This window comes from Ahaetulla prasina, chromosome 3 (assembly GCF_028640845.1).
Source record: "Ahaetulla prasina isolate Xishuangbanna chromosome 3, ASM2864084v1, whole genome shotgun sequence".
NCBI classification, from domain to species: domain Eukaryota; kingdom Metazoa; phylum Chordata; class Lepidosauria; order Squamata; family Colubridae; genus Ahaetulla; species Ahaetulla prasina.
Window position 1 is genome coordinate 150648732 of NC_080541.1, and position 25571 is coordinate 150674302.

Here is a 25571-nt window from a genome sequence, read left to right on the forward strand (position 1 = left end):
TTATTGTGTGACAGTCGATCATGGCTTTTCGGTAACCCACATTTTAAAAAGTAATTTTTATCATAAAAAGACTCTGAAATCCTTCATTATCGTATAGCATCTTATATACAGAATAGATACAGAACTGCTAAAGCTTATATTCATTTACTCTCATACATAGCTAAGCAATTCAACAAAGTTTGCCAGCAAAGTGTAGCTAAACTTTAAAGAATACAATTATACAAATTGAAATTTAAGTCTCTGAGCTAGCATTCTCCCTCATAATTTACACAATAACCGAGTGGCAACAGTTATGAAATACATGCACCACCTGCAGCAGCAAATATTTCATAACCAATATACGCTGTTCATTAAAGAGTGCTTGCCTGCCTCTCTTCCTTCACACTTCTACTTCAAAGTTTGAACTCTAAACAGAAAAGGGACATTTCAAATACGGTACTTCATTTGTAGACTGGAGAAAAACCTTCAGACCTAAGAAAACTTCCTCATCTGTTGTTTTAGCTAAACGTATGTTGTTCACCTTTTTATTACTTCGGGATTCATACCCTGAGAGGATCTATGTAACAGATTAAAACCTGGGGCTTGTAGAATTGAGTCATTTGATGGGGGAAGGGGTTTGTCGCGGAGTCATGCTAATAAAACCGAATTATTTCATTTATAGCGATGTGATAGGACACCCTCCCCCCGAGGGCTTTCGACCCTCTTTCCCAATCCAAAGCTTCTCCAGATCAGCCTCCCTTCCCACCCCCCGTGACCCCCCCCTCCTTGCCGTCTTGGTAGTCCTGCGATAAAATGAAGAGTTTATTTCCCCCCACCACTCCGACTCACTTCAGACAATCGCATACACACACAAACCACGACTTTCAGACGGCACCATCTGCCGCCTTCCATACGGCCCGCTAAGCTAGCGTTACTTTCCCACGGCCAAGGCTTACCGAGCTTCCCGCGGGATTCCTCCAGTTTCTGAATCTGGTTCTCCAGGAAAAGGACGGACACCCCGAACGCCATCACCGCCAAGAGCTGCAACTTAGGCGGCAACATAATCCGGAGCAGCCCCATCGGCGGCTGCAGCAGCGGCAGCAGCAGCAGCCGCCACCGCCGCCACCTGAGCGCCGCCGCCGCCTCCTCCTCCTCCCTGGTTTCACACGTCCGCCCGGAGATCACGACATCACGCGGGGCGCTGAGAAGGGGAGGCCGGGTGGTGGTCGGGGGGGAAAAGCCTCTGCGGGAGACAAAAACGGCGGCCGCAGACGACTGAGGGGAAGCCCGGAGCCGGCGAGAGCTCGCGAGGGATGGGGGGGGGGGGGGAAAAAAAAGAAAACCCTGGGCTTCTCACATTCCTCGCGACGAAACCTCGCGACGGCACACGCCCACCCGAGCCAACCGCCTCCGAAAGCGGCTCAGTTCGTCGGCCCCGCTCCGCACACGGTCCCAGGCACGCGCCCGGCCACCCCAGCCACCAATTTGCGTGCGCTGCTCAGCAACCGAACGCCCGGCCTTACTCACGCCCCTTTCGCGTACCTCCCCTCCCTTCACCGACCAGCCAGAATACAGGTCCCGCCCCAAAAGCTAAAGTCCATTGGCTACCGCTCCCCTTGTCCTTCTTTGGTTGGCTTATGCATCCCATCCGCCTGCCTACTGAAGTTTCCCTCACGTAACTGGAAAGGAAATGAACCGACACCCCTCCTTAACCCCCTTTTACTTACTGATTGGACAACGTTCTCCCGTAGGCCTAGCGACTTTCCCTTAGGGTATTGGATGCGGCGGTAAAGGAGAATGCTAATGTTCCGCTAGGCCATTGGTCTATCGTCTTGTCAATCACTAGGAACCGTTCGATTGGGAGAGTAGTGAGATCTATTCCGAAGAGTCCAATGAAGTGCCTGAAAAAAAAAGAGAAGGAGCGAATGGTCTTTGAAGGCACGCGAATTGTTTCTTGCAAATTCCAATATGTTCTTTCCCTCCTCGATTTTTTTCTACGCTGCTCAGTTTAATGTGAATGGGAGAATTATATAGATATTTTCTTCGTTCCAAGCAGGCAGTGCTCAAGACATCCTGTCGGTATAGGGGCCTCATCGATGGAATGTCTGAGCTGTCCGTCAGTGCCAACATGGCGGTTCGAGAGGGAGCCTTGGGGCTCGGCCGTTACTGGCTTTGGTTGCTAGCGACGCTGCAGGCGGTAAGAAGCCCCGTTAGAACAAGGAGAGTAGAGACGATGAGCTTGGGGCGCGGCCAAAGGGGGTCTTGAGGCGAACCTATTTCTGCTCGTTATTCTTACTCGCTATTCCTTCGATTTCCCGGTCGGATCGAAAAGGTTCCAACATGCAGATGCTTTGGGGGGAGGTTTTTTTTTTAAAAGTAAAACGTTGAGCTGGATACGGTCTTCGCTATACTAAAGTTAAACTCGTTGAAAGGAGGGTAAAGGTTTGTCGTAAGTTCACTTGAAGAAGGATGCTAAACCTTTTTTCAGTATAACTATTTTGGTGTTCGCCATCGGCTAAACTGGGTACTTCCCCATTTTTCATTTTTAGTCTTGCGACGGAACGTGTTAGAGGGGGGAAAATTAACTTGAATACCGATGGATACTTTGGAACAGATGTCTTGGAAGTCAAGCTCATAGAACTTTACGTAATAAATTAGATTAATTTTTATTCGTGTCCTTAACGTGTGCACAGGTAGTCGTCGACCTGCGACCACGACTGAGCCCAAAATTTATGTTGCTAAATGTTAAGAAATGTATTCATTGGGTTTTGATCCATGTTACGAGTTTTCTTGCTGCCGCTGTTAAATGAATCACTGCAGTTGTTAAGTGAATCTGGTTTCCCCATTGATTTTGCTTGTCAGAAGATTATAAAAGGGAATCACATGACCCCTGCAGCAGTCCTAAATGAATCTGTTGTCAAGCATCTGAATGTAAATCACATGACCACGGGGATACTGCCACGGTTGTAAGTGTGAAAAATGGTCATAAGTCACTTTTTTCAGTGCTGTTGTAACTTCAAATGGTCACTAAGTGAACTGTTGTAAGTCGAGGACCACCTGTACCTCCCACCATTCCAAAAAACACTCTTTGAAGTGATTACATCTTTAATTTCAAGACTAAAATCACATGCATAGTTTCTTCTTCTCTGTACACAATTTGTTTGCTCCATGGGACTAGATGGCTTATAGGTGAGTAGTAAAAGTACTACTAACAGCCGGTTAAAATAAAAATAAAAAATCCAGCCAATTATATATACTGAAGCTATAGCAATGGCATTAAAAGGCTTGGGAAATAAATAAAACAGCAATTCTAGAGTTTTGTGATTTGACACACCCATCATAGGAGCTTTTGTAACTGGGTAAATATCCCATCACCACTTTAGCAGCAATTTTTATGGGCACTTATACTATTTTTTCACCCTTGCTTGGGAGTGGGGGAGGTTTAGTGGAAACGTTTGTAATGGCAAGTTTAAAGCTCCATATTCAACAAAAAAACTTTCCTGGTGACTTTCGTCTACTCACTAGCCCTCAACCCAATTTGACTTGCAAGGCAATTACAAAAATAAAAAATCAGTTGGGCTCCTATGAGGAACAAGATAAAGATTTAATTGCTAAATCAAGAATTTAACACCTCTGCACAAATTCATGTTACCATTGGGAAAAGTTGAGTTTTCCAATATATGACACCACAAGCTGATTCTCAAATCACTATAAGCTCTTAGCTGATATATTGAGCAAACCTAAAAGGGAACAAGTTATAGTTAGTCCAGATTGCAAACCTGTCAGGCAGAATAAATACAATATTTCCTGTATCAATAATCCTTACACAGCAAATAAGTAAATTAGTGAATATGCTTCCCTTTTACTGGAGTCCTCTCAAAAGAGTAATCATAGGTTTTTGCAGTGGGAAATGGACAACCTTGAAACTATGGTATTTAGAAATTTGTACTACGGACACTGAAATGTTACAAACACCTATGTTAAAAGAATTGCATAAATCTTACTTGATTTCAGATATCTGCTTATGGAGCAGAATTATCATCGGAGGCATGCAGAGATCTTGGCTTTTCCAGCAATTTGCTGTGCAGTTCCTGTGACCTTCTTGGCCAATTTGGCTTGAATCAGTTGGATCCATTCTGCAGAAAGTGCTGCCAAGAAGAAGTCCAATCTGAAACTAGAAAGGTAGGTTTCATTGTTATGTTTAAATATATAAAACATGTTTTAACTTTCCTGTGATATAATATTTATACTGAAACTTTTTATTAAATTTTAATACTGTCATTTTTGGCAACAAAAGTGTGTTGACATCATTTGTTAAGACGTACTGATTTTCGTAATACATCAAGGTCAAACATGAGTCAGGAAATATGATCAGCTGAAGAGAAAGCTGAACAGATTCCAGTCGTTAGCATATCAGGAGTACATTCCTGTTTATGGGAAATGTTTGTTGATTTTGTTAAATAGCTAATTATATTTACTTTAAAATACAAAATACCAGGGCAATAACCAACTATTTGTTGATGTTGTAATAAATATATATGTTTACTGTGCATGTTACAACAGATTTGAAGAGTATTTTTCCTATATGAAGGGAGAAAAATATCTGTTGTACTTCAGAATTGAGTATTTTCATTATGGCTTGTGATGAACTATTTCTGTGTAACTGTTCTTGCTGCCATTCAGGAGATTATATTGTACTGGACCAGGGTGATAAGAATGCCTAGTTCACCGTAAAGAGATTTCTGAAAGAATTCCATTGTGCATTTAATTTCAAATAGAATAAAATAGCAACCTATCTCCAGGGGTGAAATGCTACCAGTTGCTCCTATTTGGGTGAACCAGTAGTGATAAAAACTATCAGTTCGGTCAAACCAGTAGTTAAAAAAAAAGGCTACCGATTCAGGCTAACCAGTAGTTTAAAAAAGCTATTGGTTCCTCTGAACCAGTATTTCCGACGATCAGCTGTGCCGCGTGGTTTAGCTTTGCTAGAAAGCAGGAAATCCCCACTGATTTACTTACCTTCCCAAGCCTACTTTTGGTACTACGCATGCATGTGCAGCGTGCATCTGGTGTGCACTGCACATGTGCATGCAACACACATTTGGTGCATATGCGCACGCAGCGCATGCTTATCACGCAGCGCACGTGTGCGGCCAGCGAACTGGTAGCAAACCAGTTCAGATTTCACCACTGCCTATCTCCCATACCATGAAGGGTAAAAACTCTGGGATAATTTCCAATTTGAACTATTTTGTAGTCTATTTTTAATAGATAGGTTCTTAATATTCATTATTATGAGAATGCCCTCTGCTTTGAATAATATGCTAAAATCAATGTGTGTGGTTGAAGGGACAGAGGTTCCTGCATAGGACAGAAAGAAATTTTAAACTTTGTCTTCCACATAGAAAATTTATGCCAGTGGCAAAAATTTTATCCTATTGGTCCATTTTTCACTGACACAAAGGGACTTTTGTGTTGTTCTCCCACTTTACACACAGAGGGAGAAAACATTGCCATATTCTTCCTGCATAGAGTGGCGTTGTCTTTTCTCATAAAGTGAATACTAATCTATGAGCTCTGTTTCCTTTTCCCTATATAAATTGTGTGTCAAGGAGCACGATCAGTACTTTTTCCAATCAAGTTAATGATAATGATAGCAAGTGTAAGTGTAAGGAAGAGGCTAGGGAATTTTTGATGACTTTTTAGCAATAGCAATAGCACTCCAACTTTACAGCACTCTCTGAAAAGTTTACAGTGTCTGCATACTGCCCCCAACAATCTGGGTCCTCATTTTACCCATCTTAGAAGGATGGAAGGTTGAGAAACAATCCTCAACAGGATTAAACTCCATGCTGTGAGCAAAATTAAGACTGCAGTACTGCTTTCTAACCACTACATCACCAGGGCGCATTTTTTTGTTTTCTTTTATTTGCTTCTTGGCTCAACTCTGTGGGCCTTCTCATGGAAGAATCAAATAATCAAAGCTAAGTTTGATGAGAAAGGTATCTATTGCATGCTAATTTAATAAAGTTTAAAAAATGAGGCAAACATCAAGCACAATTCACACAATTTGGATAAGAAAATAGATCAACAATGCATTGGTTCATTACTGTGATTATCATTTTTATTGAGACACATGCATAGTTGAGAAAACATGACGCTGAGTGGATTTGTTTATAGATAAGGATGGGATATTGGGTGAAAAGATACCGTATTTTTTGGAGTATAAGACGCACCTTTTTCCTCCCTAAAAGGGAGTGAAAATTTGGGTGCATCTGATACACCAAATATAGCCCTGCCCACCCCCTGGCCTCCACCAATTTACCTCCTTGCAGCAAGCAGCAAGAAGAAACAGCCCATTTCAGCTTCAGCACAGCCGAATTAGCACAAGTTGATTTTCCTTGGATCGGCCTCCCAACTCTCAGCTGTTTCAGGCTGCAGGGTTTGCCATTGCCTATTGATGCGCAGACCTCTGTTGCTTGCTGCAAGGAGGTAAATTGCTGGGAGCAGATTTTTTTTTTATGCTAATTAAACTATGCTGAAAACGAAAATGAAAGTAAAGCAGGCTATTTGTTGTTTGCTGCAAGGAGGCAAAATTGCTAGGAGGCAGAGGCAGATTTCTTTTTCTTGTTTTCCTCACCAAAAAAGGTAGGTGCGTCTTATAGTCCAGAGCGTTTTATACTCCAAAAAATACGGTAATTGTAATCTTAGATGTGGTAGAGTGTAAAAAAATTTTATGGTGATGAATATTGGAAGTTACCTTTGTATATATTTTATATTTCTTTATTCTTACGTTTTCCTTTCCTCTCTTTCTTTTTGCTTTTCCTTTGCACTTTATCCTTTCTGTACTCTTTCTTTGAGTTTAATTTGTATTAGATTTTATGATTATAATTTTTATTTTTATTAAATTTTGATAATTCTCATATAAAAAAAATCATTCATGGAAAACAGCTATTAATATAGCTTATTTATTTATTGATCGAATTTATATACCGCCCTATCTCCCGAAGGACTCAGGACTAGTACCGAAGCTTCAGGTACTAGCTAGTTTATTGTTATCTCTATATAGTATTCTAATTCTTCCAGCAGTATCTTTCTTTTAATCCTTCTACATGACTGCATTTAAAACTATCCCTAATATATTAAAGTGGATTTTAACACATAATAGTATCCAAATAATGATATCAAATAAATCAGTGCTAAGCAATTGTATGCCCCTCAGTAATAATTATTGAAAAGCATGTTTTTGTGAGATCTATCCAGTGAAGCTATTCAACATAGTTATGATCACTACATTGTGAAGCTAATTAACTGTGCTGTCCACTTACATATTTTTTAGTTAAAATTATCCCCTCAGTCAAAGTATCTGGTGCTGACAAATATATTTTTAAACTCTTTTAAAAATATATTAATGATATACAGGTAGTATTCAACTTATGACCAATCACTTAGGGACTGTTCTAAGTTACATGTAACCCGAAAAAGGAGACTTACAATCCGAATTTAAAAAATCCAGTGGTCAGGCCCCCTCCACCATCACATGACCAAACTTCAGGCGCTCAGCAATACAGCCTTCTTCACGACCATTTGCAGCATCCCGTGGTCACATGACCGCATTTTACATCATTTTTGCCAAAAAAAGTAGCATTTCCAATTTTCAGCAAAAGCACCTCCATGCTAAATCACTACAGTTCACTGAACAACTGTAGTGATTCACCTAACGACTGATGCAGAAAAAGTTATAAAATCTGATTGGTCACATGACCAACCCATTTTACAACCGGAACCATTTACATAAAAGCAGGCTCATTATAATTGTACGTCTAGGACTACCTGTATTTTATTAAAGATTTTTATTGTACGTTTTATTTTTTATCTGAATTATAATAATGTAATTTTAATGTATTTTAAATTATACAGTGAAAAGGTGGTTTGGAAAGGCAACATAGGCCTTTTAAGTATAAGCACCACCATCCACCCATATTTTAGAGCAGGATGTAGATTTCACAGTTTGAAATGTTGACAGATATCACAACAGATGTTTGATGGATTAAGCCCTTTTCATAATGTAGTTATTTAATCATTGAGCAATTTTGAGCATGTTGACCTTTATTCCTCCTGTCCACATTGGAGCAGATTTCTGCATATACATCTGTTGCTGCTGGATCAAGGAATGCATGCAGGATAAATCAGGTGCATTTTGGGATCTATGTGCTCATATTCCCACTAAGCTATTCAAACAAGTTAGCACACAATTAGAGTCCTGGCTCTGGAGTTCCATAATTCCCATTTAAGTGCTGAGATATTTCCTTTCACATCAGGGAAGACTAAGATTTTATCCCCTTTATACTGTATCGCAGGGAAAATGCTAGACATTTAAGTTTTCTCTGTTTATAAGAGAAAAGAAAGGAAAATATTTTACTCGTAACAAATAGTTACAAAAATTTATCTTGACTCAGATGCATTTCTACCAAGCACTACACTTCATTACTTTCAGTGTCTGGAATTCTTAGCTTCACTTTCAGGCTAATTTAAAAGCTTTCTCTATCAGCATTACTTTTAGACACTCACATATTGTAAGCCTCTTTTTCAGTAGCATAAAATAATGCTGGTTTCTTGAAAAGTAGAAGGGTGAAATGGAGGCCAAAGTAATCCTGCTTCAAAGTGTAGGAAAACTGTGCCAACATTTTGCAATTGATGTAAACAGCCACACTTAAAGTCTGCATTTTCCTATATCTGATCATATTAAAAACAGTACTCTCAATTATAAGTGAATATGTTAATCAGAAACGATTGTTCTAAGTGGTTATAGACTGGCATATAAAACAGACTGGCATCCAGTGGCATATAAAAATTCGAAATATTCCCAGATCAGCCCATTTAAACAACAATATAATTGTTTAAATGGCGAGATTTCCATACAAAATTAATAATGCTTGTACAGCTTTTTCAAAATGATTACCTTGAAAGTATTTGTTGAAAACAGTATGAAAATATATTAAATATCTAAAATAGAGGCATACACACACATATATATAACACACACACACACATTAAACACACACACACATATATATATATATAACATACACATATAGCATCAACCTTGTGAATTTTCAAGTTTCCTCTTTCCGCTACATATTTAAAATGGGCAGTGATCAATATAATATATTATATGTATGTATGTATGTTTGTTGCAGGTATATATATATATATGTATATGTGTTTTATGTTTGTGTAGCTCTACACTTTCTTTTGTGACCAGGCAACAGAATTTCATTTTTAATGTGGGCCAGTGTGCTCACAGTAAAAAAAAGACAATAAAATTTATCTTATCTTAAAAGTTAAGATAAGATTAAAATTTATCTTATCTTAAAAGTTATTTTATCTTATATAGGTAATCCTCCATTTGCAATAAGTCATTTAATGCATTACAACTCATATGGAACTTTAGAAAGGTTAAAAAGTTACTAAATTGGTTTACATTTGTTATGATGAACATTGGATGTCATTTCTTTAAATATTTCTGTACAGCCCATAAAGGCATTGTAAGACATTGCTCTATACTCACCCTCTTCCCGCCCACCCACCCACTGTGCTTGCATTTCCAGTGCTTGCAACCTGTTTGCATTTACAACCAGTTGCAAAATACAATCATGTGTAATCATGATTGTAATCATGTGGTTGTAATCATGTGGTTGTTATTTAATCCTCCCCTCGGTGCAGGGAGGGGAAATCCTCCCATGCACTGAAGGAACTGACTTCAAATCTGGTGAAAATGCTTGCAAAGCTGGCATTTTATGAAGCGGTACGTAAGTCTTAAGTGCTATTGCTGCTCTGAAAGACTTTGGGTATTTCCGTTGAGAAGGATGCTAGCAAAAAGGAAGATTCCAGAGGAGAAAACTAAAATCTCTGAACCTCAGGGTTCTGACACATTGACTCTCAGAGTTTCTACATGCCAGTGAATGCCAGGTCACCCAGGGCCTCCCTCAACCCCCAAGATAACCCACATGGCCACTTAATGACAGCAATGACTCACAACCAGATTTCCAGGCTCAGTTATAGATATAAGTCAAAGACTACCTGTATACACAGATACTATTCTGTTCTGAAAAAGTTAAAACCTGCCAGACAATTCTGTTTTCAGTCTTGTAAGCTGCCACCTGGAAAAGAGAATCTAGCATTAAAGCCAATTCATGTGTTGACTTTGTTGCTCTTTTGAATTGACTCACCCCCCCCCTTTTTTTTTTTTAATTAGTGACTTTCACCTCTTTTGGAATTACCTATTTCCTTTAATTAAATATATTCTTTTACATTGCGTTTTCTCATTTCTAGTAATCCAGTAGTTCCTGACATTCTTCACTGTTAGAACTCGATTTTTAAAAAACTGTGAATCCAGTGATTACCTGCTATTTTGTGTGCGTATACATGTACATACCAGTAGTGGGTTCCACTTACCTTCGCTACCAGTTCAGAACTGTGAGCGTGTGCGCTTGCTTCGCTTGCGCACAGCCCTTCTGCGCATACGCAGAGCGTCCGTGATGACGTCTGGGTGGGTGGGCGGAGCATCCCGCCGCCTCCACTACCAGTTCTCCTGAACCGGGGCAAACCGGTAAAACCCACCACTGGTACATACACATAAATCTAAGAAATCTGTTCTCTGCTAATTGGCTCATGTGGTTTCTGAAATGGAACAAATATGTGAATCTGAAGCTTTCCCAACAATTTTCATCAGAAAGGTCTAGCTGGCTTTTAAAACAGAATGGCTGCTTCTTTCTTGGACAACAGGACACACCGAACTGAAACAGAAAGCCAATTCCAGCTGTGAGTCCATTCAAAAACAGATTTCTGTATACTCTCTATTTTTGAACCTCCTCAGAATTCAGCACATGAATGTTTTTGTTGTTTTTTTAAACATAATGCTCCTTTTTATTTTTGTATGCTGTGTCAGATCTCGGCAGATTGTAATCAAGATGCATGCTCATATGCATATTCTCATATACGTGCTTTTTTTAAAAGGCAAGGCTGAAGCAAAACAGATGGTTGCTTGCTCCTAGTGCTTTTCAAGGCTCCATAATGAATTTCTCATGACAAATCTCCTCTGTTTCCCCATTCTGGGAAGGAGAAAGCATACTGGCAACATTCTTCAAATCATTGTAATGGAGACTTCGTGTGAAGCCTTCTTCTGTTCTTGGACAGAATCTTCATCAGCCCAAAGGCTGTTTTATGTATATATTATTTTTTTCTTTTTGCCTAATGGTCAACTCTCAACAGCTGCTTTGAAGCAGCTGTCCATTTCCAAGTTCCCATCATTGACCTGATGTTGGGGTATTATGGAAAGAGATTAATACTGTAGCACAACAAATGATATGCATGTTGAACAGTGGCCCGAGAATGCCAAGAAACTGAGTGAGATGCTTAGTAAAAGTACTCTTTCACATGATCAATATTAATACCGTGTTACAATACAAGGAAATTAATTATACAAAGTTTCCGTAATTTCATTCTTCCAATAAATGCTAGCTTTCAAAAATAAAGCAAAACAAAAACACCCACCCCTGTATATGAAGGGAATAGATAAGAGGGATAGAAATACTTGAAAACAGATCTTTGAGAATAATTTAAACCAAGTTGCCATGAAGAGCTGCCAGCTTCAGCAACTGATAATATAGTAAGAATGTGTTTAGTGCTTTAGGCTAGTGTTATTTGCATGACCTGATTTAGCTTCATTTTAAAGTCAGTTTCATTCTGCTATGGTAATTAAAATATAGCTGTCACCTTAAAGGATTCTGACTCTTAATTCTTTGTTTCCTTTAGACGGTATGCCTCTGGGCTTCTGCTGCAGGCTTTATCAAAAGAGTAGTCATGGCAAAACAGACAGATCATCTTAGTTATGGCAAGGTCAATGGGAATATTCCTTCCCATTGTTCTTCATTTTTTAATATTTTCATCCCAAATAAAATGTTGATATTCTCTTGAAAGTTTAACTGTTAGATCAGAGATACAGTAAAGCCTTGATAGTCAGCAACCATGTTGTCAGTGATCTTATGAAGAAGGGGAGGAGGAGGAGGAGGTCCTGTAATAAGGCTAGAAATGTGATAGGTTCAATCTAAAATTAGGAAATGAGGGGTCCTTGGTGCTTTCTGAGCTTGGTTGTTTTCTTGTAAATGTTTCATTACCCACGCGAGGTAACATCATCAGTGCTAGTAATAAATGAGATTTCCTTACTAGTACTCATGATGTTACCTAATTTGGGTAATGAAATATCTGCAAGAAAACAATCAAGCTCAGTGAGCACCAAGGATCCCTCATTTCAAACTTGAGCTACAAATATAGGTAGTCCTCGAATTTCGAAAACTTGCCGGAAGTAATGGCAGAGATGCTGACAGAAGTATTGGAACAATCCAAGGAGAAGATAATAAATGAGATGGACGAGGTATTTAGAGTGCACACAAGATATGCAATAAGAAACAAGTTACCAAGAGAAGTTCATGTTAAGATTTACAAAGAAAGCGATAACGACAGAGATACTACAAATAACCAGAAACACTGCAATGAAATATAAAGATAGAGAGAGATATTGAGGCAACTACCCAGAAGAGTCAGATTTGAGAAAGAATATAATTTCTTAACAAGACTTTGAATTACAAAAGGAGTGAGCTTCAGGTGGCTAATATCAGAAGGGATACTTTTTCTATTGAAAAAGCAAAACTATTCTATGAGCAATTTTGGGGACCATTAGAAGAGGGGAAAGTGGGAGAAGCAAGAGAGACTGGAAAACAAGAGAGAAGTGTAAAAGAGAAAGAAGAAAAAACAAAGGAACAGGAAGAGAGAACAATGAGAGAAGGAGCAAGAGCAAAAGATGCAAAAAAACAAAGAGAGATAAGAGCGACAAGATCAAAAGTTAGTAATAAGTAAAACATGGAAGAAGAAATCAAAGCAATATCAATAAATGTAAATGGGCTGAATTCAGCATTAAAAAGAAATAGATTCTTGAACAAATTAAACAAATTAAAAATGGACATTATATGCTTGCAGGAAGTACACATTAGAAAACAACACACAAAACATGGCTGTTAAGTGTACTTGCATTCCCCATTGACTTTGCTTGTCAGAAGGTCACCAGAGGGGGATCACATGACCCTGGGACATAGAATAGAATAGAATAGAATAGAATAGAATAGAATAGAATAGAATAGAATAGAATAGAATAGAATAGAATTTTTATTGGCCAAGTGTGATTGGACACACAAGGAATTTGTCTTGGTGCATATGCTCTCAGTGTACATAAAAGAAAAGATACGTTCATCAAGGTACAACATTTACAACACAATTGATGGTCAATATATCAATATAAATCATAAGGATTGCCAGCAACAAGTTATAGTCATACAGTCATAAGTGGAAAGAGATTGATGATGGGAACGATGAGAAGATTAATAGATTGCAACCATCATAAATATGAATTGGTGGACAAGCATCAGAATTTTGATCATGTGACCATGGCGATGCTGCAACGGTCATAAGTCCCTTTTTTCAGTGCCCTGAAACCACTTTGAACAGTCGCTGAACTGTTGTAAATCGAGGACTATCTGTATTCTCCTTTATCAGTAGTATGAGGAAAGGCTAGGGCTTTGTTTCTTGACTTTTCATCCCCGCTTCATTCTTAGCTTGAACTTTATTCCTCTTCTTCCTTCGAAATTTACTTACAGTTTTATTTCCATCTCAGACCAGTGCAGTAGATGATGCATAGTTAAAACGTTGAATATTCTGAGATGACTCTGTTAGCTTCATAGTTGTACAGGGATTTGATCATGCGTCTCTCAGGTCCTGCAATCAACATTCAGCTCAGAATTCGAAGCTCTCTTGGAGTTGGTTTACCTTATGCATTATTCATGAATCTGCCAGGATTTCAGAAGAGATCGTTTAGTGAAATATAGAAATAAATATAAGCTTAGACTTCTAAATCATGATGAAATTCAAGACGCTAGTTTTAAAATGCTTATATGCTTTTTTGTTTTACTAATGAGAAGACACGAGTCAGCTATAGTAAATGTCTGGTTTAAAGGAAAGACTGATCCAGGCACAGAGATGTGATTGAGCAAGAATTATACATTTTCCAGTCTCGCTGTTTTCAATGGAACATTTAGCTTTCAGATCTGAACTTCCCTCCTGAGTACATATTTAGTATTTAGCTGTTAAAAATCTGCATAACTCTCCCTTTGAAACCAGAAGGATTTAAATATACCGGATTTCAGTGTTTTTGGATCTACGGCATTGGATACTTTTCCAGTGATACAAAAAATAAAACTGCATCTTTATAAACTACAAATACCTGTTAAGTACCTTTGAGTAAGCCTTCTCTTTCATCTGCATTTCCAAAATGCCATGCATTATTTCCATTGGTATGTTTTAGCTGCTTGGTCCATTCATTTCTGCATTTTGGCTCCGTTGCGTTACATTTGTCTCTCTGACATAACACATCCACATGCATTTTCTTGTAGGCATATTGCGTTATTAAATGAAATCATGTCCTTATACCTTTTGCCCTGTTAATTCCTTTACCTGGAAGGCAAGTGATTCCCAAGGGTAATCGCTGAAAAGTTCACAAGGGTAATCTGGCAGTTTCTAAGGCTTTTTTGCCTGTGTGTTATGTTCCCTAGGTTTTGTGCTTCCCCACCCAAGGGGAACAGAACAGTAGGCAGCCACAGTAGTGATGTTCAAAAGCACTACTAACCATACCATGCTTGAACTAGGTTGGAATGAGGTTTAATTGGTTTATTCCGATGAAATGAATTATGTATTTTATAATAGCATCGGGTCAGGATGCACTGACCTCATTAAGGCAACATACAAAAGGAAGTGGAACAGCAGCACCTGGGTAAACATTTTAAAACATCAAATGTTGCTCAAAATAATCTGTCTCTAAAGGTGCAGTGCGGGTGTACTGAAAAGTCTATCTCCGGGTCAGTGGTGGGTTTCAAAAATTTTTACTACCAGTTCTATGAGTATGGCTTGGTGGGCGTGTCATGGCTTGGTGGGCGTGGCAGGGGAAGGCTACTGCAAATCCCCATTTCCTCCCGATCAGCTGGGACTTGGGAAGCAGAGAATAGATGGGGGCAGGGCCAGTCAGAATTTTTACTACTGGTTCTCGGAACTACTCAAAATTTCGGCTACCAGTTCTCCAGAACTGGTCAGAACCTGCTGAAACTCACCTCTCCTTCTGATACACATTAGCCTAACACTGGTGGGCCAGAGAATAGAACTTCAGACCCCGATCTAAGCAATTGTGCAGGTTCATATACATATACAGGCAGTCCTTCAGCTAATGCGGGTTTACACCCTAGAAGATTTGAATCTCAAATAAAAACTTTTAATTGAATTCCGAAACAGATAACTAGCCATTGTCACAAATAGCAAATCATTATGATCTGAACACTTTGTGCTACGTGTGTACAGGTAGTTCTCAGGTTACAATGCCCCTCGTTCATTTAGTGAACATTCAAAGTTAAAATGCTACTGAGTGAGGGGGCTTATGACTGGTCCTCAAAATTGTGGCTGTCATAGGTTTTCTGCAGTGCCATGATCATGATTCAGGCACTTAGCAACTCACAATTACTGTGGTTGCAGTGCCCTGCAGTCATGTGGTTATCATTTATGAACTTCTCTGCTGGCTTCCGAGAAGCAAAGTCGATGGGGAAGCCAGCAGAAGGTCGCAGGTTTTTCCTGCTGCTTTTTCTCACAAGGAGCCCCCAGGCAGCATGGGGGGTTCATATTCTGTAGCTCCCACCTGTCCATTTTCTGCAGTGCCCAGCTGTAACACTTGCACTTCATAGTGCTGGCCCGTAGCATTCATTCCCTCCTGTACGTTGTAATGCCCCTCCCTCCCTCTATAGCACTTTCCTACAGTACTTGCCCACCCATACTTCATAGTACCAACCCACCTGTAGCTCTTGCCTATCAGCTGCTTGCCTGGATATAATTTCAGTGCCTTTTCCCACAAAACAGTCATGCAAAGTCCTCACTTAATGACCCTCACTTAATGATGGCAACAGGGACTGCCAAGGCTATGTTGCTGAGCGGTACAGTCAGGTGAACACTTTATAACTGAATCCTTTAGTGACGGAAATTCCAGTCTCAATTGCCTTCATAACCCGAGGACTGCCAACCAAGACTTGCATGCTATGTTAGTGGCAGTTTCCATGCTCCCTTCAGCTGGTCACAGAACATACTACTGTAATGAAATAAATTCAAGGCATGTGTTGCTGTGGCTATGTTCCTTTTTAGGTAACTTTCAAATCAAACCTACAATGGTTTTAAAAATCATAAATGTGCCAGAATTTTTGATAGAGTAAACTGAATCCAATGGTATGATTATCACTCTATCTAGAATGGCATCTAAATAAAATTCTCATTAAGTATGTTAGCTTTTTGTCCTTCCAGTTCTTTTCCCTAGACATCTGCCATGGGTTTCAGTGTCTCCTACGGGAATGTTTGCTCTGCATAATTTTTTGCGTGAAATGGATACAGCATCAGCAGTTTTTTTAATGGTAATGTGCAGAATGTGCAATCTTGCACAACATCAGTTAGTTAGTGATTTATTTAAGGTGTTCTTTATTCTTGGTAAACCAAACCCCTGAATAGAAAATTCAGGCACATGTATTAATTATCTTGATAATTTTTTCTATTAAAAATAAATATATATAAAGTTAAATTGATGGTTCACATGATGAGCAATAATGTTGGATAGGGTTATTACTATATGTTGCTTATCTTTTACAGCTCTATGCAGGAGCAATCCTTGAAGTGTGTGGATGAAAATTGGGGAGGTTCCCTCAGGTTCAGGGTAAGTGAAATTGAAGTATTTCTTTTCCAAAATCAGCATCATTACACCCCATCATTTGTTTAGATCCTGAAGGAATGTCTAGTCTGACATAGTATGCACGTAGACTCAAATAATTGATAAGGGATGGCATTTCAGTCAGGATTTCCTCCAGATTCTGAACTCTTGTTCCTATCAGTACTAGAGAGCATGACAAGCGATGAAGTCTAATAGGAGTTGCAGTTCAGTTTTTGTTTTTAATATTTCTTTCCCAGAATGCACGCAGTAATATTTTTCCATCCCGTCTTAATTCGGGTTTCCTTTCTTGAATTAAAAACTACCAGTCACTCTTCAACTTTCTTTTTTCCTATCAGAAGTGGGCAGGTGAGAATTTTGCTCTTCACTTTGCTGATAGAAACCGAATCAGAAGAAGGATTTAGAAGGAAGTTGCCCAGGCCTTGTGTTTTTCTCTTGAATATGCAGTAGCTCTTTGTACATGCATATAATGTGTGGGTTTTTAAACATCCGCATCACGTTCTACTTTGTTTTTATATAGATGTGCACATGCACGCACAGGGAGACAGATATGTGTAAATGGCTTTCTATCTCCCACTTTCCAGCATTCCCTTCCTTGCCCCGACTATTTTTAAAATATCTCTCAGGCCAAATCATTCTGTCAATGCTAATTGAGAGTTGGCTGTTGGAAACACGATAACAGGGTGGGAGCGGGTTGCTAGCGGCTGCAAGAATGATTGCTTCAGGATACTATTATTCCTGACATGAGAAGTGGCGCAAATATTAAATAAGTTAAATAAATAACAAAGAGTGATTTCAGAGTCAGAAACAATAGAAATAGAAGAAAACAGTAGCACTGGTAGCGCATGCACTTTGCAGAGCAGGAGTGAGAAGACATTGTGCTTTGCAAACGTTTAAAAAGATTTCTAAGAAGTGTTGGGTGTAAGAGATTTTGTTACAGTTGTTCTATTCAGCATCTCTAAGGTCTTAAATTGCAGCCAGCCATTTCCTAGGGAAGAAATACTGGTTTTGTTCTGAAGGCTTTGTTTGTTTCTTACATGTCACTTGAATAACTATAATTGAACACGAGGCTAGATGAAGGTTATTCTGTTGCTTCAAAAGATGGAATATTTTTAGATTGTTTTGGACTATATGGTTTGTTATTGCCAAGACACTCAAGGCACTGTCTTTTTTTTTAAGTTGTCTTTTGTTGGTGGGACCCACTTGTTTCTTTGTTGAATATCCCAAAACTGGGACATTTATTTTCTGTACTGCAAATTGATTATTTTTATTTTTTTTATAATCATTCTTTCTGTTTAACTGGAAAGCCTTGATACAGGAATAGCTATATCAAATTGAGTCTGTAGAGATTCTCAGTCATCCAGGTCATGGGTGTCCCAAAGGTGCTTTTTCAGGAGGCAACTGGACTTTTTTGTTTTTTCTTTTGAAGACGTTTTCGCTTCTCATCCAAGAAGCTTCTTCAGCTCTGACAGCATGGTGGGGAATGGAGTTTATATGGATTTATATTCCTTGCAGACAGCTGGTCATTTGCATCCTTTTAGAGAACCGTTGAAGCACTTGGAGATTCATCTGTGTCTCCAGGGTCACCTGAGTAGCACTCCTGATTCCTGTAGTCTGCAATTTTTTCCCCTCTGGAAATCCATTCCCACTCCCACACTATTCAAAGGGTGTTTATCCCAAATTGTATAGCTAAAAGTCTGTAAAGATTCTCAGACATCCAGGTCATGATTGCCCCAAAGGTGCTTTTTCAGGAGGCAACTGGACTTTCTTGTTTTTTCTTTGAAGACATTTCGCTTCTCATTCTCATTTCAATGAGAAGTGAAACATCTTCAAAGAAAAAACAAAAACAGTTGTCTCCTGAAAAAGCACCTTTGGGTGTATCAAGTTGAGTTGCCTATCTATGAACATTTTATTTATTCATATAACAACTTCTGCATGATTCCACACCAGAGATTCTAGATCATCTACAATAATAATGTCAACCAATAAAAAGTAACAAAAACAAACATCAACCCTACATAATCTTAGGCAATCTGTCCTTGTCACTAGTGGAAAAGTCCTACAGAATAAAATCCTTTTTAGCGCCTTATAGGCCAGCAAGTTAGAAAGTCCACGAGCCTCAGAAAAAAATGTGCTCCAAAGCCACTGAGAAATAGTTCACCTCAGGAACTTCAGCAGATTTTCTTGGGAAAGCTGCACTGGAAAGGTCACTTATGTCATAATAATGGTTGTAAGTGTGAGGACTGGTTCTTAAAATTATTTTTACAAAGCCATTGTAACTTTGAAACTATTGCTAAATGAGTAGGGCAGTAAGATCTACCTGTAGTGTGTTAACATTTAATTATTTTATGTTCTCTATAAGAAAGCAAAATTATCTCTTGCTGAGTTCATCTTTTAAAATAACAAATACTGAGATTTGAAATACTTTCTCAACAGTCAACAGAATTTTCCTTCTCACAAAAATCATGACTTTTTTTTTTAATTTCAAACTCTTGTTTTAGCTGAGCAGTATTCTTCAGACCCACCAAATTGAGCTTATCTTTAGCAGTTTCTGGAATTACAGCAATTGCTTCTCAGAGAGATTGTTTACCAAAGATGATTTTTTTGTTACAAAATTAGTTATTTTAAGTTTAAATAAATGGCTGTCTGAACACTAACTCAGGAGTGTTCACCTGGCTGGCATCTGGAGTCTTCTTCATCATCTGCTTGCTGCTGCTTTTAACTGGAGATGCCAGAAATTCAACCTGGACCTTTGGTATGCAGATTTAGCGTTGAACTGTGAGCCCTCCAATTCTGGTTTTAGAGCTGAATTGTAGGTTTCTTTTACCAACATCTGCTCTGCAAGCACTCCATCTAAGGTTTCTCCTTACTTCTGCCAGCTTTTTGTTCTTCTTAATTGTCCCATTGTTTTCTGTCTCTGTTCTATCAATTGAATAAAAGTTCAGTCTACTGTATTACAAATTGGTAGACAACAGAAATGTTGCCCTCCTCCTCCATCTTCTTATTATTATTTTCCTCCTCTTCTTCCTCCCCCTTCCCTCCTTCTTCCAAAAACTTCTTTTCACACATGGACACACATGACTTCTGCTTGAAACATGCATGTCCACCTGAACCTAGTTTTTAAATGTGTGGAATATTTTGTACAAATATCTTTGTAAATTTCATGTCCATGTCCTCATTTTAACCTGTTGCTGTTATGACACAAGTTCATTGCCTCTGTCTTAGGGCAAATATCTCTTTTCTTTCAATCAAATCTCCATTTATTGTAGTTGAAATGGCATTTTTCATCTAGCATTTTTCCTTTTTTAAATTAAAATTCTCTGCTGCTTGCTCATCCTCAGATCACATATTGAGAATGTCTCAACAGAAAATAAAGCAGGTTGTTTACTGCCTTTTTTTTTAATCCAGAAGGTGCCTCAGTTCATTTTTGCTAGTGTGAGGAAGCTGCCAACTCTACAATATGTCTTAGAGTTTTGAATTGACATCAGACAGAGCTGGAGATCAGCATTGTTATTTCTATCATTCAATTTCATTTTGTTCTTGGCATAGTGAGATCTGGTCTGCTAATGTTCCTGAAAAAGCAAAAGAGAAATCTGTCTACAAAGGAATATCTTTGAGTTGATGAAATGTTCCATACCACTGTGATAAACATTGCAAGCTTTTAATCCTTCAGTCAACAAAGCAGATTTGCATCTCATCTGGATAACTTAATGCTGATCTCCCAGACTGTTGTTGAGTTTACTCATTGCATTACACATAATAGGATTTATTTGGATTTGATGTAGTGTACTGTGTGAACTTAGCCATTGTGGCTGCTATACCTTACTTCATCATTTCGCATTATATATAAATCCAGCCAATGTTTGTGAGATGAAGGGGACAAGCGCCAAAAAAAAAAAAATTCCCCCAACATAGCTTCTTTTCCAACCCATGTTGTGAAACATCCTCTCTAAAACAGTAGCCTCCAACCTTTTGGGCACCTGGGACCGGTTCTGTAGAGAAATATTTTTTCACGGACAGGAGGGGGCATGGTTTGCATGCTACCTGCATCCTGCGGATGGGGCTTCATTTGTTTGCACAGATTGGTTGCTGGCATGCTGCAGACTGGTGCCGGTCTATGGGCTGGGAGGTGGGGACCTCTGCTCTAAAAACTGATTTGATCCTCTTAGCAATGGTTTCCCAGAGGTTTGTGAAGGTTTTAAAGAACTTTGGACATTGTTTGAGCGTGATCTGGAATTGGCTTTTATTTGTTCATGTATTATTGTTTCTTGATTATTTTGTGGTTTGATTATTTAGATTTTCTGATAATGGTAATTTCAGTTCTTTTTTGAAGACTGCTATGAGACAATTACAATTCCATGGCATATAAGTAAATTTAAGAAATAAATAGCTGTGGATTATTCAGCAGACCTTTGTTAAGTCATGGTTTAGTGTTATATGCAAATCTAGCCAGATAACTAACACATGCAGGGTCCCAGATTTCCTGATGTTACCTGTCTGCTTTCCCTACATGCAGGTGACTTAGCACTCATACATTGGCCAGGACAATAGACTAGAATACTATGGCTATGAATATACTATACCATGTTTCCCCCGAAAATAAGACTGGATCTTATATTAATTTTGGCTCCAAAGACACGTTAGAGCTTATTTTCCAGTTAGGGCTTATTTTTTGGAAATACAGTACTAAATGTGCCCATCTTAACTGGCTGATAATCTTAACTGGGGCTTATTTTTGGGGTAGGGCTTATATTGCAAGCATCCTGAAAAATCATGCTAGGGTTTATTTTCCAGTTAGTCTTATTTCAGGAAAACATGGTAGTATAGTTAGTGCTTAACATATGACTGCAGTTAAGCCTATAATTATGGTTGTAAGTTGTAGCACTCATTGTGGGCCATCATGTGACAGTGCCGAATTTTACAGCCTTTTTTGTGGCAGTCATTGCGGTTCTAGTTGCTAAGTGAACACCGTGGTCCTAAAACAAAGTCATCTTCTTCGGTGGTCATTGTTTGCTGGAAACAAGCAGCAAACGCTGAAAACCAGCCTACCCAAAGAACACTGCAAGTCCACGCCAAGTGGCCAAGTGCCCAAAATGCATGAGACCCATCGGAACTGGGTTATAAGTAGCTCTGGGAAGGTCCATCATAACTTCAAACAGTCGCTAGGCAAGGACTACCCGTAAAAATGCATAACATGGAAAAGAATTGCATCTATATATTAGACAGGAAAAATGAATAAGGAATTGCTGTGAGCACTTTAGAGTGATTAATACAGATAGTCCTCGACTTACGACTACAATTGAACTCAAAGTTTCCATTTATTAAGTGAGTTTTGCCCCATTTTATGATATTTCTTGCCACGGTTGTTAAGTGAATCCCTGCAGCTGATAAGTTAGTAACCCAGTTGTTAAGTGAATCTCACTTCCCCACTGACTTTGCTTGTCAGAAAGTCACAAAAGGGGATCACCTGATCCTTGGGACACAGCAACAGTCATAAATATGAACCAATTGCCAAGCATCTGAATTTTTGAACACATGATCATGTGGATTCTGCAAAGATCATAACTGAAAAACGGTCATAAGACACATTGTTCAATGTTGTTGTAACTGAACGGTCACTAAATGAACTGTTGTAAGTTGAGGACTACCTGTCGGTGCTCCCTTTTTTCATATCCTGTGGCACTAATCATAAATTTAATGGCTGTCCATTTTCCTAAAGCGGTATTTGTTCTCCTTTAGTCATCTTTAGCAATAGCAATAGCACTTAAACTTATATACCGCTTCATAGTGCTTCACAGCCCTCTCTAAGCAGTTTACAAGAGTCAGCATATTGCCCCCAACATTCTGGGTCCTCATTTTATTCACCTCGGAAGGACGGAAGGCTGAGTCAACCTTGAGCCTGGTGAGATTCGATCTGCCAAACTGCTGGCAGACGATGATCAGCAGAAGTAGCCTGCAGTACTGCACTCTGACCACTGCGCCACCACGGCTTTAATATGTAATGTTCAGAGTAGCATTCTAAAATCATTTTTGTCTTCGAATCGGTATGTAAAAATATAAATCCCTTAATGCCTAAAAACAGATACAGTATTTACCTGGAGAAATTAAGAAATATTTGGAATGTCTTTTTCTTTCCTTTGAATTCTAGCTTTTGTCAAGAGCGACAAGCCCAAACTGTTCAGGGGACTGCAGATTAAGGTAAGGACCTATTCACAGTTTTTTCCCCTTTGTACATTTTCCCCTTGTTTGTTGTGATTTAGTTTCCTTTCTCAAGGGAATAAAGCCTTGTTTATTTGTACCAACCATATAACCATATTCTGTTTCTTTTTTTTAATATGCTTATCAGCTCTAAAGGTGCTCGCTGATAAGTTTGCAAATTTTTTGCTCTCACTGTGTTTTCCCTTTTCTCCCCCTTTTTGTGGTGAACTAGTAATAGAAGGGTGGCTATAATACATAGATTAAGACAGAGTATAGAGAATGCAAGTATACATTTTGCATCAAAAAATGCAAATGATAGGTTCGATCAATAATAATAAAAATAGCGACTGACTTAGTTACCTGTATAAAAAAGAAATGTTACCTTTAAGGTGGCAACTTTGTTGAACTGACACTTTCTTGATGCAAAATAACTTGCATTGATTCCATATACATTTTAAAGACATGACAATATTTTTATATACAGAATGATTTTTGAATAGTATTTATGTGATGGTATTAGAGTTGCTTCGGATTCTGGTAACACCATGAGTCCCGTTGCTAAAAGATTTTCTACTGAAATTCAGTAATAAAAATAATGCTTTCCATTGAATGAATAACATAAAAGTTAGGAGTAATCTTACATCAGCAAACATCTCTCTGTTTCAGAGTTTAGCGCAAATGAGAACTCTCCCAAAAACAGACTGCACAAAGTTAGCACAAAAATATGTATTAAGCACAAATATTATTCACATACTTTATTATCTGTAATGCTCTTCCCCTCTGGTTGTCATATTTTTGTACTTAGTAAAACAAAAAAGGAAATTTTAAATTGTTTCAACATCTTATAAGGAAGGATTGAATAGAAGGAAAGTGGAATGCTCAGTATTGCCTTTTCAAACGGGCTCTTTATCTTTTCTACTCCAAGAACAGCTCTGCTTTATTTAATGGCAAAATCCAGATAATTCTGCTGAATCTAATTTTCATCTCTGGCGATGCTATTTTTTTTGCAATCAGTCATAGATTTGAATTAACTAATCCAATTTTGACCATAGATAAAGCAGTACAGGCCTGTGTTTCACATTTTTTTCATGACATAAATAGATCCATATTTACAACAGGCTACAATAATTAATTCAATATAAAACTGACATTTGAACTTTAGCAAGGGAGATGAGGTTTGACCATGCAAAATAGGCTGAATGTTTTTAATCCAAACAGACGGTAACTTTGGATATATATATTTTTTTCCTTTATAGTATGTGCGTGGCTCTGATCCTGTACTGAAGCTCTTGGATGAGACTGGGAACATTGCCGAAGAACTGAGCATCCTAAAATGGAATACAGATAGCGTCGAAGAATTCTTAAATGAAAAGCTAGAACGTCTCTAAATATTTTTCCCTTTTAAAAAGAATTGAAATCTGGATTTCTCATATTACTTTTTATCATCCTAACCTCCTCAAAGTGTGATAAATGCTGGAAAACATCTCAGCGTCGGCATTAATTTAAAAGATATTCCGTATTACATGGATATTGATTACAAGGAATTTCAAGCAAAGCACAGTTTACAAATTGGTAGGCTGATCAAATGACTGTCAAGTGTATTTCAATTCAGTTTTGTAGGTAGAGATCCTGAATGTTAGATTTGATACAAATCTGATGCAAATTCTGAGAATGTTTACAATTTGAATATTTTTCATAAAAGGGAGCCAATTTGTCAGTTTCTCTTAATTAGGTGAGCGTTCTGTGCTTGCATGTAAGTGTGCATATTAATTATGCTGTCACTCATTATACAATGATGAGACTTTGGTACCAAATACGATATACTGTATCCCATCCAGCCCCATACCCCAAATACTTGCTACCTTTCTTTGCATTTTGTATTTCCCAACTGTTCCTTTTTTTATAACTGAGAATATTGATAATGGATCTTCGGTTTTTAGGAAAAAAATGGTTTGTGGTTTGGAGGGACTCATGCTGTTTGAATGACTGGAAAATGCTAGGGGATTGCACTTAATGATGACTACGTAGAAAGCCTTAAAGAAAGGCATATGTATGTCTGATGTCACGTGTACTTTCACTAAATTATTCTATCATCTTCAGCAGACATGAGTTCAGTGAAGAGGAAAATTATTTGAGAGGGCAATAAATTACTTCACAAAATACGCATTGAAGGTGTCTTTTGTTCGGTACATTGTGATTTGATGCATTTAAATTTTATTTTATTAAATCAATCTGTATGTGCTTCATATTACGAAGGCAACTCTAAGTGACTTTGCAAACTTGGTTAGAACAGAGATGGCTTAAGAAGAACAGACAGTTTCCCAAACAAGATAATAACAACCCACCCACCCACCCCCAAAAAAAGTTGACCTCCTGAAATATAGAATCACCTTTTAATCTGATCAGTATCTTCACAGGTAGGTAAAAATGTCATTATTGCAGCTTGAAGTACTAGTAATGATACAATAATATCAATGGACAGATGAGGGGGCCTTGAACCTGGATCAAGAAAGTAACTTGAGAAAACATCTTAAGG

The 25571-nt window shown here is 38.4% G+C and overlaps 2 protein-coding genes across 2 annotated transcripts in view; one reads left to right on the plus strand and one right to left on the minus strand.

Moving 5' to 3' along the window:
* The window catches only part of HS2ST1 (heparan sulfate 2-O-sulfotransferase 1), a 117870-nt gene extending 116365 nt beyond the window's left edge, over positions 1 to 1505 (minus strand). The window contains exon 1 of the mRNA XM_058178194.1: positions 936 to 1505. Within this exon, the coding sequence (XP_058034177.1) occupies positions 936 to 1059 (124 nt within the window). The 5' untranslated portion in view covers positions 1060 to 1505. The remainder of the gene's footprint in view (positions 1 to 935) is intronic.
* Positions 1506 to 2019: 514 nt separating this feature from the next.
* SELENOF (selenoprotein F) lies at positions 2020 to 25195 on the plus strand. Its single transcript, XM_058178195.1, has 5 exons — positions 2020 to 2176; positions 3994 to 4161; positions 16762 to 16825; positions 22986 to 23035; positions 24292 to 25195. The coding sequence occupies exons 1-5, from the start codon at positions 2081 to 2083 to the stop codon at positions 24421 to 24423; spliced, it is 510 nt and encodes a 169-aa protein (XP_058034178.1). The 5' UTR covers positions 2020 to 2080; the 3' UTR covers positions 24424 to 25195.
* The last annotated feature ends 376 nt before the right edge of the window (positions 25196 to 25571 follow it).